The sequence below is a fragment of the Megalobrama amblycephala genome, linkage group LG12, assembly GCF_018812025.1.
Source record: "Megalobrama amblycephala isolate DHTTF-2021 linkage group LG12, ASM1881202v1, whole genome shotgun sequence".
NCBI classification, from domain to species: Eukaryota; Metazoa; Chordata; class Actinopteri; order Cypriniformes; family Xenocyprididae; genus Megalobrama; species Megalobrama amblycephala.
The window spans coordinates 5,146,996-5,163,416 of record NC_063055.1 but is presented as its reverse complement, the minus strand read 5'-3'; the positions used below and the strand labels follow the sequence as shown (position 1 = coordinate 5,163,416).

Below are 16,421 nucleotides of genomic sequence, written 5' to 3'. Positions count from 1 at the left end.
GCTTTTTGTGGAAAACATGATACATTTTTGTTCAGGATTCTGTGATGAATAGAAAGTTCAAAAGAACAGCATTTATTTGAAATACTGTCACTTTTGATCAATTTAATGCATGCTTAGTGAATATTAATTTCTTTAAAAAAAAGTACTGTAAATGTAAACCGTAAAATGGAATACATATGACACTCTTATTGGTATCTGAAAGCATAATCAAATTAGTCAAAAATGTTTAATAAACGACGTGCAAATGTTAATGAAGGAAATGTGAGTAGTATATGAGCTGCTTTAAACCTAAACAAATCTGCAGCAGTGATCATCGAGTTACATGGAAACAACTGAGCTGCTGGTAAATGTATACTTTTAAACTACAATATATTGACCTCATATTATAGCTAAATTAATGAAGTTTGAAGTTGAGGGATACTCTCACCTCTATAGCTTCTGACTTATAGGCCAGCTGCCGCTCCAGCTCTGCTATCTGATTGGCTGATGAGTCCTGGACTTCCTGTAAGGTGAACTGGAGTCTCTGGACATTCTCGAGCAGTCTGAGGATCTCTCTGTCCTTGGAGAACAGCACCACCTCCAGCCGCGACAGCGAGCCCTCGTCTCGCTCGTCGCGCTCCCTCTCCTGAGACGACAAATGAAAGGCGAGGAGGAGATCAGGGGGATGGGAGTGGCATGGCCAACATGAAACTGTCTTTTCAACTTCAAGATATCCTCCTGCTCTCTGGCTTCCTATAATCACATCGCCTCAAAGAGCCACTAATGAGGTTCCAGTGGCGTGGGAGCAAGTGATCATTCCCTAACCCTTTCAGATTGGCCGTGTTAAGGTGGCAATTTGCAGCGAGGCGAGTCGTCCGGCTTTCAACTAAAAGCGAGACTCATTCTTACCTCCTTGGGTCGGTCTTCTGATGGGCCGGTGGCTTTAGAAGTGCTCTGAGTGCCGGCGAGCTGCTCCCTCAGCCTCTCCACCTCCCTCTGGGCAAAATCCGCTCTCTGGCATCAAACAGACAAGTTTGGAAAACTTTATAGAGGAGCTGAACATCCAGCTTGTGTGTACCATGACCCTAAGAAGTATTTAGACACTTGCATCGCACTTAACCCTGTAAACTTTGATTCTCAAATTTCTAAGGCTTCTAATTTATCATCATGATAAAAACTTGTTGCACACGATCTACTACATGCCTTCTGTCGTCAGATTGATATTTTATACTTTTTAAGAAAGCAAAAGGTCTTTTAGTATCCTTCAGCTCATGCTTCACGTGTCTTTTTGATGTGAAAAAGTAAACATAAGAATAACTTTTATATTGTTAGTAATATTTCAAAATGAACACTTACTGGACTGAAGCAACTTGGGTTTAATTGATTATCCAGACATCACTTTCAGAAAAATCATGTTAAAATGCCAGTATAAATATGATCCATCAGGTTTTTGAGGAAAGTTTGTTTGTTCATCTCTCAATCATTGTATTGCATTACATTATATGTTTTAAAACTACAGAGCTATGATCATAAAACTAACAAAGACATATTATTGGCAGATATAGAGTAAAAGCTGATATTTATATGCATATATGCAAGGAGTCTGCTATAAAGATCTCACTGATTTATATTACAAGCATCAGCATTTCATCTTTTCGGCCATTTAATATTGCATATTTTTGCTCAGTTTGGGAATGTAAATAAAACTGAGGTGTTCTTTCCTCCTTGAGTATGAGCACCATATTCTCACTATATCATAATTTGAGCCATAAAAGTCTGATGTATCAAATATGACCCTCAATTTTAAAAAAAATATTTTGTCTAATAATCTGTTTGACCACTTCTGTCAGGCTTTAAAAGGTCAATATGGATTAAGAATTGTGATAATATACTACTCCTGTGTAGCGACTACACTACTTTTCCCAACTTACATTATAGCAGCACAAAAATGATAAAAGCATCAATTGCACACCTAAAGTAAATCTTTTTTTGTCGCTTCAATGCTAAAAAAAGCTTCCCGTGTTTTTCAATAAGGCGAAAACAGAGAGAATTTCCCAAACACATCCAATTTTACTTTAACATCAAAATCACTTGAATGAGAATCATAATTATGACTTTCCAACTCGTACACAGGAGCTTCCCAGGAGGACGTAGTTTCCAGAAAAAGTTCCCGCAGCATTTGAGCACGGATGACGCTTGCTTTGATATTTTATACCTAACGCAACGACATTCACACATTTATAAGTAGAACTCTAGTGTTAATACTTTTTGTCTTGAGTTTCACCGTTTTATCAATTCAAACTGTTTTTTTGTCAAATCTTTTTTTAAAGGCAAATGACGCTCACTTCGATATTTTTATGCATGCTGAAAGTGTCTCTTTCTCAGTCCCTGTTAACGTAGACTGTTTAGGACAGCGTGCTCTAAAATACTGGGAAGGCAATTTGAGCATCAATACAAATCAGGGCCAAACATTCTCAGAGATCCATAATGAAATGAACAATCAGGCCGAATGGAACAAGAACGCCCTCGAAACCCCAATCAGATGAGATTTACAGGTGCCGAGAAACATCCGCAGGTAAAACAGCGAGAGCGAGCGCGTGTCTGCCTCCGTTCTGCTGAGGTGCGTGTTTACTTGCAGGCACTTTCTTCTCAAACTGTTTACCTGCTCTGTCACACTCGGCCTGCTAATTAATGACTCATTTTCGAATCATTTATCTAAGAGCTGCTGGCAAAGGGAGAAAAAGCAAATCACAGTGGAAAAAAAGGAAGCAATCAGCGCAATGAGGTAACTAACAGCCCTCCTCGTTCGCCACATCGCACTCGTCTCTCAGCATCCATCTCTCTCTCTCCTGTCCTCCGCCGCTCGCACGGCACCATGGGAAAGAGTGGCGGGTAATCACGGGCCTGCGAGAGCGAGGACGAGGAGGGTGGTGGGGGAGGAAGAGGGGCTGCAGGGGCGTCTAATTAAACTCAAAGCTTGATTACGAAGGTGATTATCTTCACGACGCAGCGTCTCAATCAAAGGCTGAGAGGAGGGCACCGCACTCACCTGGTTGGCCTTCTCCAGGTTCGCCATTAGCGCTCCCATTTCCTCCACTCTGGAAGACACAAACCACACATTAAACATCAAACCGCCATCACGTTTAATGCTCACATCATGCAATTGCACACAGATTCATGCCAGTGATAAAAAGTGCAGAGTAACAGGTAAACTTGAGGAACCAACGTGAGGAAGTTTGTTTTTGCCAAGCCACACGCTTCATATAAAGTAATTAAAAGGGGACCTATCATGCCCCTTTTTACAAGATGTAATATTAAAAAGTCTCAAGGCCAGGGTATACTTCATTTTCTGTGTTCCCTCCGTCTTGTGCACAGGTCAGCGCACGAGACTTTCAAAGTATACTCATTTGGCCGTGAATCCAGAAAGACGTTCAGTGCGTAAGCACTATCTAGTGGATTTTGCTTTCAAGCGCTCAAGCCACTCGCATATGCGCTGTAGTATGCGAACTACAAAAAATGGGCTGCACGAAAATTATGTCATGCGGACGGTGGACGGGGGCGGACGACTGAAGTATACTTTGGGCTTCAGGTGTCCCTAGAAAGTGTCTGAAGTTTCAGCTCAAAATACCCCACAGATCATTTATTAAACCATCTTGTAAGTGCCCATTTTTGAGTGGAGGGAAAAACATGCTGTTTTCATGCATGTATCTTTAAATGCAAATGAGCTGCTGCTCCCCACCCCACTTTCTAGAAGAGGGCGGAGTCTCGTGCCTCTGATACTCTGGCAAAAACTAAAACATCTGGTTTTGATTATCATGTCTATCGCAGTATTATGGTTATATAGTATCGATATATGGTTTTCTGAACGCACACACCTGAAGCATGCGCACAGAAAGCTGGATGTCAGATGGCATGTCCTGTGAAGTTCTCTTTCACGTCTTATTGCCCTTAAACTGTCAAATACACACAAGGTTATGCTTGACTGGCTACTTTCTGCTGTCTCAGACGATGACATCTTTGTCCTGTGTTGGCCACCGTAGCTTCTCTATATTGCAATTCGTAACCTCACCGCTATATGCCGCTAAAATTTACACACTGCACCTTTAAAGTGACAGCAGTGTAATATACAGTACGTACTGCTGTATATGCTGTTAATATGAATCAAACAAAAAAAGAAAAGCAGAAAATCACACACTGCTCTTGACAGAATAACTTTAGTAACTTTAATAAGAAAACATTTCCTACTTGAATGCTTTATGGGGATGGGGATAAAAAAGGTGTTGGTAGATTTTTATCAAAGGCTGGTTGTGTACACACTGCCGACACACATTTACGCTCAAACACCATGTAAACGTTAATTTTGCATAACAGGTCCCCTTTAAAGAACAGTAAATAGCTGTTGAATGTAGTTGACTACATTAAGATTGCTAATGTTAAACTATCATAGCTATTAGCTAGTTAACAGACCCTTGATGCTATAAATTAACTAAAACAGTAATATTGATAATTGTTTATAAACAAAAATAATAAACATATTGTGTTTAACAATAAACTGTTTTTAAAGTGTAAATGAATAACTTTTACTTTTAACTTAAAAAAATAAAAATTGATTAAAAATATTTAAAAATAGTAACATATTTTTAAATATTTAATTTAGTAAAATATTCTGTACATAAATATAATTACAGATTATATAATGTTATATACATACACTACCATTCAAAAGTTTGGGATTGGTAACATTTTTAATGTTTTATAAAGAAGTTTCGTCTGCTCACCAAGGCTGCATTTATTTGATTAAAAATACAGTAAAATCAGTAATATTGTGAAATATTATTACAATTTAAAATAACTGTTTTCTATGTCAATATACAGTAAAGTGTAATTTATTCCTGTGATCAAAGCTGAATTTACATCATAATATCATCATTACTCCAGTCTTCAGTGTCACATGATCCTTAAGAAATCATTTTAATATGCTGATTTGCTGCTCAAGAAACATTTATTGTACACAGATGTACAAAATATTTGTGTACAATATTTTTTTTTCAGGATTCTTTGATGAATAGAAAGTTCAAAAGAACAGTGTTTATTTGAAATATAATCTGTTGTTACATTTTAAAAGTCTTTACTGTCACTTTTGATCGATTTAATGCATCCTTGCTGAAAAATAAAAATTCTTACTGACCCCAAACTTTTGAACGGTAGTGTATAATGCTACAGAAGCTTTGTATTTCAGATAAATGCTGTTCTTTTGAACTTTCTATTCATCAAGGAATCCTGAAAAAAAAGTATACAACCGTTTTTAACATTGATAATAATAACAAATGTTTCTTGAGCAGCAAATCATCATATTAAAATGATTTCTGAAGGATCATGTGACACTGAAGACTGGAGTAATGATGCTGAAAATTCAGCTTTGCATCACAGGAATAAATTACATTTTATATTATATTCCAATAGAAAAATGACATGAAATTTCTCTGTACTGTACTATACGCGTTGGTAGCCATTAAAGAAAATGTAGTTTCATATTTATGTTTAAATAGTCATATGTTATGTTTTAAATTCATTTACTTGATTATGAAAAGTTAACAGCATGAGTAAGATGCATCATAAGATGCGCAATATATCGGGAGACATGGAGGGGGTCAGACACGATTTTGACCACTTCATTAAGTTTTGTTTTATAGAAAGCCTCTCTTTAAAGTGAATTTCGTTTTGTAAAAATTGTATCTTAATTTTAATCAATGTTTCATCAATCAATTGCCTGGATTTAATAAATAAGAAGGAAATATAGCAGACTCATGGCAGGCGCGGGCGCGATCACTGGTGCGTGAACTGGAGCACGACTTACAGGCTACAGAACCGAAACTCAGAGGCTGCTTGCCTCGCAGACATGAGAAATATATCTATAGAAAGCTTTAAATATCTAAAAACGAAAAGAAATAGGCTAGGCCTACTCTGATTATGCAGCCTAATCCGAATGAAATGTGCATCTCTGCGGAGAAGATGAGAGTCAGAAATGTCAATTTTTGCAGCCGACACTAATTCAGAAAACATTACTTTATTAATAAACAATTAAAATGTCTCCTTGCTGTGTTTTATCACATTCATAATTATTACTTATAATTACTTATATTTGAGTATGACTAACTGCAGCACACACCAGAGAAAAAGCTTTGCAGGTCCTATGGCTAAGAGAGAGCCTACTCAGATGAAAACCGCTTAATTATAGTAACGCAGCATTTTTTTTTGCCAGTAACGGTAACGGCGTTGTAACGGGAGAAAAAGTAATTCGTTTGATTACTCGTTGCTGAAAAAAGTAACGCCGTTATTCCCATCACTGTTCACAATATTACTGTTTTTACTGTACTTTTAATTAAGTAAATGCAATCTTGGTGAGCAGACAAAACTTATTTTGAAAATATTAAAAATCGTACCGATCCCAAACTTTTGAACGGTAGTGTAAATGTAAAATGCCTTTTTAATATTTTTTAATAAAAAAATCTATACATTTGTAAAAAAAAAAAAAAAAAAAAAAAAAAAATCTTTAAACTATATGTTGTCATATGTACTGAAACTCACAAAAGTCTCACAAAACATACAAAACACATCAAGTAACTTTTTTAGGGGGGAGGGGGGTTCTTTTTTAGTGGGACATGGCTGGAAGTAAGAACTTCACATGTGAATCCAGTAAAAGTTCTGGATTCAGCAAGTTCATTAGGAGAAAGATTCACCAGACTGATTCAAACTGGTAACTGAGTTTTAGAGTCTATTTCATTAAAAGAACTGCCTTATGAGATTGAACATTCATGCATGTTTTTGACTGCGGCAAGCGAAGATGATACAATGGAAAGATGTGATGTCTCTTTCACAATCACTATATATATCGGAAAACACTGATGTTGGATACAAATATTATACAGTGCTACATCACACAGCAGAAACAATACTGAAAACCCCCAAACGCAACCACGGTATTTACACCGAGGTGCACACGCATCTGCCTAAAAAGTGTCCTTTGTGCTGCACTCCAGAGAAACCCCGTAAACCACAAATAGAAGAAATAAATAAATGAACAAGTTCAAGAGTTCTTAAGGGAGACACTGAAGTCACTAAAATGCAAGGTTTGCTGTCATTAGAGTCGAGTGAGTCATATCTTATCTAGCGCTGCGTTCGGCATCATCGTATCCCAACATGCCCACACACGCGCGCTCGGCACAATCAGAGAGCTCTCATTTGAATAGCGTCTCGGGGAGATTATTCATAAGGTTTGTTTGAAGTTCAACAGTTTCCTCTCAGCCATCAGGGAGTTGATTTTCAAAAGGTGGAGAGGCAGCGGAATAAAGAGAAGTGAAAGATTGATTAAACATGCGAGTCTCTGAGGTTGCGCTAAACAAAGATACCTTCTCAATTAGACGAGATTCGCTTTAAGAGCACAATCAGAGAAATTTAGTCCGAAGAGAGGGCCGTTCAGCGCACTTGCGAGCCGCACGGGCCTTTAACTTTCTAAGTCTGCTGCCTGTCTAAGTCAAGATCGCTAATGCAATCGTATCATCAGCGGCCGCCGTACGCTGCAGAAAGAGAATCAGGTGAAAATTTGTCAGCTGAACAGAAATTAAAATATCCTCTTGATCTGAACTAAACAAAGCTCAGAAGGAAATCTATTATCTCAGGTCTGAACTGGAGCGGATTTATTTCAGGTTTAATATGACGTTCTGAAACGATTGTGACAATCTGTATAGAGCAAATCTATTAAGCGCTTTTCAGTCATATTTCGGTGAATACAGAGGGCTAATTTTAAAAGGTCTGCATGAGCATTAAGTTGTAAAGGAAATATGTAATATTATTTAATTTGTAATTATAATATTTTACATGTATGTGCATAATATTTTGTGAAGTGCACCGTGTGATATGCGGTAACCCATAATGCAATGCACTCGACTGTGACAAAAAATTATTGTGAGCAGATGTCCCGTTTTTCCCAGGACAGTCCCGTATTTCAGCTCTATTTTTAGTGTCCTGACTTATTCTGAAAAAAATCTTGTTTTGTCCCGTATTTCTTCTTTCCTAAATTGTTTTTGCTAGGTGATCATAAAAGAGAGTAGTAGGCCTAGTTTCAATTCAGTCACGCTAGAATAGCCTAATCAAAGCTTGCCAATCAGGTCATGGTATATTTTGGAGAACCAAATTACCATCCAATCACAATTTATTAACGATTAACAGTTAGTGAAGGTGGGATTTTAGAGAGCGCTGAGCCAGTGATGCCAAGTCTTCGGATTTCCAGCAGAGTTGGGCTACTTTAACACTGTTTCCGCGGGTTGTTTTTCATGTCCGCGGGTTGAAGCGACCCCAAATAACATGATATTAAGCCCCTGGAATGCGAATTTTACCAGGAGAGCCCCACCAAAAACACAAATTTACCCCCTGGAACGCGATTTTTTTGCGCAGTAAGTTGTTAAAACAAGAACACAATGTGGTATCGTGCTGAATGATACACAACAGAAGCGCTCTCTCAACTTTACTCCTGAATGGTCAAATAGAGGCACAGTTGTCAAAATGCCCATTATGTGGAGTATCTCACATAAATACAGTCGGTTATGGCTTAAAGGATTAGTTCACTTTCAAATGAAAATTAGCCCAAGCTTTACTCACCCTCAAGCCATCCTAGGTGTATATGACTTTCTTGTTTCTGACGAAGACAATCAGAGAAATATTAATAAATATCCTGACGAATCCGAGCTTTATAATGGTAGTAATGTGTTAACAAACGAGTATGAGCTGAAGAAAGTGTCTCCATCCACATCCATCCATCATAAACATACTCCACACGGCTCCGGAGGGTGAATAAAGGCCTTCTGAAGTGAAGCGATGCGTTTTATTAAGTTAAATATCCAGCTTCCGCCAGACTGCCTTCCATATTCAAATTACGGAAAAAACGGAACTGGTGTTGCGTCAGCTCTGTAAGTTGAATAGGGAAGGCATAGGACGTACAGCGTAAGCTTTTTGAAGAATACGGAAGGCGGTCTGGAAACTGGATATTTTACTTCAAAACTTGTTAAATATGGATTTTTTTTTACACAAACGCATTGCTTTGCTTCAGAAGGCCTTTATTATCCCTCCAGAGCTGCGTGGAGTATGTTTATGAAGGATGGATGTGGATGGAGACACTTTGTTCAGCTCATACTCATTTGGTAACGCATTACTGCCATTATAAAGCTCGGATGTGTCAGGATATTTATTAATATTTCTCTGATTGTGTTCATCAGAAAGAAGAAAGTCATATACACCTAGGATGGCTTGAGGGTGAGTAAAGCTTGGGCTAATTTTCATTTGAAAGTGAACTAATCCTTTAAGTGAATGTAAACAGCTCAGTGAAAACCGGACACGTGTCAGTGTATCCAAGTGGATCCAAGCATTCGGTCTTAAAGTGACAGCAGCCTAAAATACCTGTCTGTGTCATTAATGTTAATCAAACAAAAGATGTCAAATACTGCATGTTAAATAAACCTACTGTACCTAAAAAACATAGTTTATTTCATTTGCATCTCTGATCGTATTTGTCCTATTGTTTGTAATTTGCTTCTTTGTTTTTTTTTTATATAACAAAAATGAAATAACTATATGTTATATAGTCTATTGTTATCATAAAATATAAATTCTCATATCAAGAAATTCGTTTTTTTGGGGGGGGGTTGCCTGTACATCCCGTCCCGTATTTCTATATTCGTCTATGAGAAATCTGGTCACCCTACAAAAAATCTGCACATCAGTCAAAATATTTACACAAAATTAGATTAAAAATGATAAAATATTATATATATATATATATATATATATATATATATATATATATATATATATATATATATATATATATATATATATATATATATATATATATAAAAAAGTATAATTCATGAATCAACCTGACAGATACTGGCAAAAGATCAAATTTGAATTCAATTAAAAATGACTCAAAGATAAAGTTCCTACAAAATGAGAAAAAAAAAAAAAAAAAAAAAAAAATTTGACATACTAATATTAGAATAATTATTATAAGTTATTATAATTTATAAATTATACAATTACGAATTATTATTAATTACAAACATTATAAACCCAATGCAACCCAGCTTAGTCAGAAACAGACTATTCTCAAGGGTTTTAGGGTGTTTTCACACTTTGTTTGATTGCTTGGTCCACCTCCTCCCTTGTTCACATTATATTATTTGGGTCCGAACCTTGGTACACTTGCGTCGTCAAGCTAGCCATGTTGCTAGGTACTGTAGCGGCTATGAAGGAAAAGGCGCCAAAATGGATCGAGTTGCTCACATTCTTCTTCGTTTTAAATTTCTGAGTTTTAGTTTAGTTGGGTTTTCGTGATTTAGTACGATTGCGCACCAAAAGAGCTAGTGTGAAAGCAGCCTTAGAGAGATTTTGAACCCTCGTGAGCTGGTTGTGCTGGTTTCGGTAAGGAATCACAAAGATATGCATTAAAAAACATCTGATCGAGTTAAGGTTGAGTATTTGACTAACTTTAAACCTTTAACAAGTGTCAGAGAAGTTCAATTTTGGATCAGACTGGAGATACAGGTTTTGTGTGCCGTAAATTGGAGTCTTCACAGAAGCAACAGAGAGGAAAAAAGATGCTCCATTACTACTCATTTGCAAGACAAATCAAACATGTAGCTTGAGATGGATCACAGAAACTATTTCAATGAATAACCAACATCAGCATAACATGGACACATGTTTTCAGTTGCCACCGTGAATAAGTGTCTTACTTTTCCGCCATTTCCTTGTCGTATTTACACCTCAGTTCCAGCAGCTCCGTTCGGGCCGAGTTCAGTGCTGTGAGACAGAGAAACGGGTGCAATTATTGACCTCTGACCTTATATCAAGCCTCAGATGACCTCAGTGTTTGATATAGATCTTACATGACTGAAGCGCTTTGATCCGGTCCTCAGCCTGACCGAGTCTGACAGGCAGCGAAATGTCTGATTCATGTTCCTCCCTGTGGAAACGGTGAGACAGCGCAGAGATCAGAACAGGAAGTGACTGAAACCCCTGCTGAGAAATTATGAAGCCGCTGAATGGATGTCTGGAAACCCACAGCTTATTTCATGTAAACATCTTATTTGGTGACAGAATACGGTAGCATTCTATTTGTACTACTTCTGCAGTATGTAAAGTATGCAGAGTATACAACAGAGTACACAGTGTGAGATGCGGAATCCCATAATGCAATGAACTCGACTGTGACAAACAATCAGCATATCATTCACACATTGTTATGTACAGATACAGCACAGGCAGTATGCAGTAAGCAGTTAAAATACTAAAACAAATTCTTTCAAATCTTCCTGTGGGTCACATACCCTTCCTGCGGGTCCTGATGGTTTTGGAGCGGGGCATCTCCATCCTGGGCGTTCTGTGTGCTGTTTGGTGTCATCATGTGGGGCCGCTGTGTCGACGCCTCCCCTGTCTCCACGGTAACAGACCCCTCCTCTATGTGTTCTAAACACAGTTATTTAAATGAACATTGTAACCAGTCCACATTCTCTTTGGAATAACAAGTGCAACCTAACAGTGTTAGAATGATTTCTGAAGACTGGAGTAATGATGCTGAAAATTCAGCTTTGCACCACAGGAATAAATTACCTTTTAAAATATACTCGAATAAAAAACAGTTATTTGAAATTGTAATATATATATAAATATCTTTGATCAAATAAATGCAGCCTTGGTGAGCAGAAGACTTCTTTCAAAAACATTAAAAAAATCTTACCCATGCCTTATGAATGGTAGTGTATGTATGTAACTTTTTTAATGTGTGTGAGCGTGTGTAGACTCTGACCTGCTTTGTCAAGGCACTCCAGGTGTCTCCTCCAGTTCTCAGAGATTTCTGTGAGCAGAGCATCACCGTCAGGGGCCGAACGCTGAAGTTCTGCCAGATGCTCCTGTGTGGCCTCCAGCAGCGGAGCTGGATCTGTACGAACACACACATACAAAGCTACATTAATGCGCGGCCACATTAGCGGAAGTTCAGCTAAATTTTGTGGGCGAAAAGAGCTCAATAGTGTAGCGATTCATGTAGCAGCGCTCACACAGAAGTCACTTTAAAAGGTCCCGTTCTTCGTGATCCCATGTTTCAAACTTTAGTTAGTGTGTAATGTTGTTGTTAGAGTATAAATAAAATCTGTAAAATTTTAAAGCTCAAAGTTCAATGCCAAGCGAGATATTTTATTTAACAGAAGTCGCCTACATCGAACGGCCAGTTTGGACTACATCCCTCTACTTCCTTCTTTAATGACGTCACTAAAACAGTTTTTTGACTAACCTCCGCCCACAGGAATACACAAGAGTTGCGTTTGTAGAGTGTGTTTGTCGCCATGTCGTCGAAACGCTGTTATTTTCATCCCGCAGTCCAATCACCGGGTCTGATTCCGGCTCAAATTGATAGGGTAAAATTAAAGACATGTTTACAGTAACACTGAGCGCGTGCATCTCCACGTTATGGTAAGAGGCGTGACCTTTCCGGGCAAGGTTCGCCAAGCTGCTGTCGAATCACAACACAGGAACCGCTGGCACAATCAGAACTCGTTACGTATTTCTGAAGGAGGGACTTCATAGAACAAGGAAGTCATCAGCCCGTTTTTATGACAGTGGAAACAGCGGTATACAGATAAGTAAATTATGTGAAAAATACTGTGTTTTTTTACACGCGAAACATGAACGCATGTTATATTGCACACTATAAACACAATCAAAGCTTCAAAAAACACGAAAAACGGGACCTTTAAAACCAAACAGCTTTCTGTCAGTCAATGTGGTAAACGTACGTGGGGAACTTTTTCACCCTCTTCTAAAACTCCTGATCCTGTGGATTCCTATTGTGAAATGACCGGATTTTTTAAAATTTGCTTATTTAATTTGCCATGTTAAGTCTCATTCCTATGTAAAACATCGGTAACATTCAATTTTACAATAAGGTCCCATTAGTTAGCATTAGTTAATGCATTAACATTGAGCAATGTCAGTGCCGATAGCCTTGTGGGCAGCACTGCCATGTAGCGCGAGTTCGAGTCCCGGCTCGCAGACCTTTCCAGATCCTGTCCCCCTCTCTCTCTCCCACCTCACTTCCTGTCTACGCTATACATGGGTTTCAAAGACGTCACTTCCGCTATGCCCGCCGCCATATTTGGGACCGGTCACAGCTGCGCGCCCTGTTTAAGTCTATGGTGACAGCAGCTACAACTACCAGAGGAAGGCCAACAAAACGCTCTCAGAAGGTTCACAACAAGTTTATAATATATCTTGGATATGTGGTGCTGTTAGCCGTTTCAACAGTCGTCAGAACTTCAAATTTATTTGATTTATTTGAAAATATTATGAATTCTAGTTGCTGTGTTTCGGCGTGTTACAGGATGAACAAATTCACGACACCAGCTGACTACATTACTTAGTTCAAGTACATGCGTGCATGATTTTGTGCAAATATAAGTTGTAATTTTATGTATAGCTTGTATAAATATATATGAATTACCATAGGATGTGTCCTGTTGAGTTAATTAACCTTCTAGCAAAGCGCTTCAGTTTACGGGTGTTCATTCAGCGCGCGCAGCTCAAATAATACTGTTATCAAAATGAATCTGTTATTGATGTTATTGTATACAAAAAAAAATCTGTTATTGTTCATGATCCTTATTATTAATCAAACTATGTGTTGATGAAAATAATACTAGAATATAAGAGCTAGTTATTAAAAATAATGCATTCGTTTTCTAAAAGAAATATTAAAGTTTTAATAATACTGTGTAGTAACGTTAAACATTTTAATGACTTAATCATTGCTGTTTGAGCTGCGCACGCTGAAGCTGAAGAGAATAAAAAAACCCATAAACTGAAAGTTAATTAACTTTCAACTTTTTAATTAATCAACGGAACACATCCTATATAAAATAATCCAGATATTAATACAAAATAAAAATAATATTACAACTAGTATTTGCACAAAATCACGCACAGATGAACTTGAAGTAACCTCATTGAAACTCCGAAACACAGCAAATAAGCCCAAATAATTCACAACGTTATTTTACAAGTATATACGATTATATCATGTATAAGAAGAAGACAGTCCCAATCATATTAATGTTTTGTCTTACTTTTTGAGCGCTCGCACTGAAGCTATAGATGATCATCAGCTCTGTGGGTTATTTACCTCAACGAAACACATCCTTTATGAGAATAATCAGATATTTATACTTAATAAAATTAATAAGTTTTATCTGTACAAAATGACGCGAATGCACAAGTGAAGTTTGAACAAGTTATGTAATCAATGTTTAACTCAGTCGACGCGCTCTTACCACAACAACACGCTGAAACAACAACACAGAGAATTCACAACATTTTATTACAATAGTGTCCTCGTTATAATGTTACGTAAATGACAGTCCCAGCAGTTATTAATGTTGTGCATTGCTGTTTGGCTGCCAGTGGTGTGGTCCCTTCTGAATGAAGCCAATAATTCTGCCGATCTAACTACTTTGGGATCAAATAAATTTGTAGTTCTGACGACTGTTGAAACGGCTAACAGCACCACATATCCAAGATATATTATAAACTTGTTGTGAACCTTCTGAAAGCGTTTCGTTGGCCTTCCTCTGGTAGTTGTAGCTGCTGTCACCATAGACTTAAACAGGGCGCGCAGCTGTGACCGGTCCCAAATATGGCGGCGATAGAATACAGTGACGTCACATGAAACCCATGTATATTATCCCATCACAATAAAGGCAAAAATCGCCAAAAATAAAAATAAATCTAACAATGAGCAATACATTTGTTACAGAATTTATTATTTTTTAACATTAGTTAATAGAAGTACAAATGTTCATTGTTAGTTCATGTTAGCTCATGTCCATTAAATAATATACAACATACAAGTTTTAGATTTAATTAGTAAATGTATTAACATTAACTAAGATTAATAAATGCTTTAGAAGTGTTGTTCATTGTTAGTTCATGTAGTTAACAAATGGATCCTTATTTTAAAGTGTTACCAAAACATCCCACATCAAAACAAATCAAGATATTCGTTCCATATCAGGCCTAAAAACCACCAACCTCAGCTGCTTAACTTGCTCCCAAATACTTATCTAGACAAATCCAACAAAGTAGAAGAGGATAAAAAGTCACCCAAAAAAGAAATAGCATATATATATATATATATATATATAAAAAAGGTGAGATTCTTTAGCACAACAGAGGAGCTGTTTTGCAATGCATGTGTCTCAGTGAGGGGCCCATGGGGCCAACTAGGAGGCTGTTTCTGCGCTAACAAGTCTCCTCTGGATCATTTGATCATTTAAATTATTATGCCAGGAATCCTCAGGAGGCGACTCGGCTCTCCACATCACAGGGCTGTTTTTAATCTTCCGTCTTCCCTTTCTTCCCCTGAAAAAGTTCAGCTCGGCGCGGCTCAGAGAGGAGTCGTGCTCCTGTTGTGTACCTGGCAAAGGAGGTGACTCCCCGAACCGCCGCGCACAGAGAGAGGAGGCTCATGGGAGCGGGGCTGACACAGGGAGGGGAGATACACACACTCCAAGTCTTTCAACACTCCAAAAGAAGAGGGAAATCGCTTCTTTTTCCTTTTCGACCCGTGACGGCTTTCATCCTGCGCTCTCTGGGCGCGACGGGGGTCCTGATTCCGCTCGCTTCTCTCCGACGCTCAACCGGAGACAGATCCGCTCTCATTCTTAACGTTACTGCAAAACATCCCTGGAAACGCTCGGACAGGAGATATATATCCGCTTTCATTTTTCCTCCACCTAAATTGAGGTCAGACGGGGAGGCCGCGAGGGCGAGCGGCGTATTTAATAAATCAGGATGTTAAAAACAGTCTGCGGTGTTATAAATGCAGAGTGCATGCACGTGTGCGCTTTGTTACAAAAGCACGGTGGATATTGCGTCAGTCACTTGGGACACTGCTTTTAAGAGTAGTATAACTCCTTTTACACAAAGACGACGGCTTAAATCAGTGCACTTCTGCACATCAACTCCTTTATCGCTTTCTTTTAAGTTCTAATGATCAAACCCTTCAGGCTTTATTCTCAAACGCAACCAGCGATTCTCTTCAATCAGACGCTCGGAGTGAAACTCTGCAAACTTGATGCATTTGTGAGATGGCAGAAATCACATTATGGAAGCCGCTGAGATATTAAAGTGTGTGTTTGTGCATTTGAATGATGTCTGGATGCATCTGGATTAAACTGTACTGGGGAAGTGATCAAACCGGAGACATATTGCATGTGGCTTCTGCTTAATTTCCAGGGAAAGAAACCAATAACACAGTATCAAAAGGAATATTTTTTGCACATTTACCAAAACAATACAACATTTTTATTTATGTATATTTTTTCCTGGCATGGTAC

At 38.1% G+C, this 16,421-nt stretch overlaps 1 protein-coding gene across 2 annotated transcripts in view; it reads right to left on the bottom strand.

The window, feature by feature from the left end:
- cux2b (cut-like homeobox 2b) overlaps positions 1 to 16,421 on the bottom strand; it is a 186,503-nt gene that overhangs the window by 15,265 nt on the left and 154,817 nt on the right. For both annotated transcript variants that reach the window (XM_048209083.1, XM_048209084.1), the window contains exons 5-11: positions 11,843 to 11,974; positions 11,364 to 11,502; positions 10,923 to 10,999; positions 10,770 to 10,836; positions 3,029 to 3,077; positions 889 to 993; positions 428 to 625 (exon numbers count right to left, since the gene is read on the bottom strand). In XM_048209083.1, the coding sequence (XP_048065040.1) occupies positions 428 to 625; positions 889 to 993; positions 3,029 to 3,077; positions 10,770 to 10,836; positions 10,923 to 10,999; positions 11,364 to 11,502; positions 11,843 to 11,974 (767 nt within the window). The remainder of the gene's footprint in view (positions 1 to 427; positions 626 to 888; positions 994 to 3,028; positions 3,078 to 10,769; positions 10,837 to 10,922; positions 11,000 to 11,363; positions 11,503 to 11,842; positions 11,975 to 16,421) is intronic.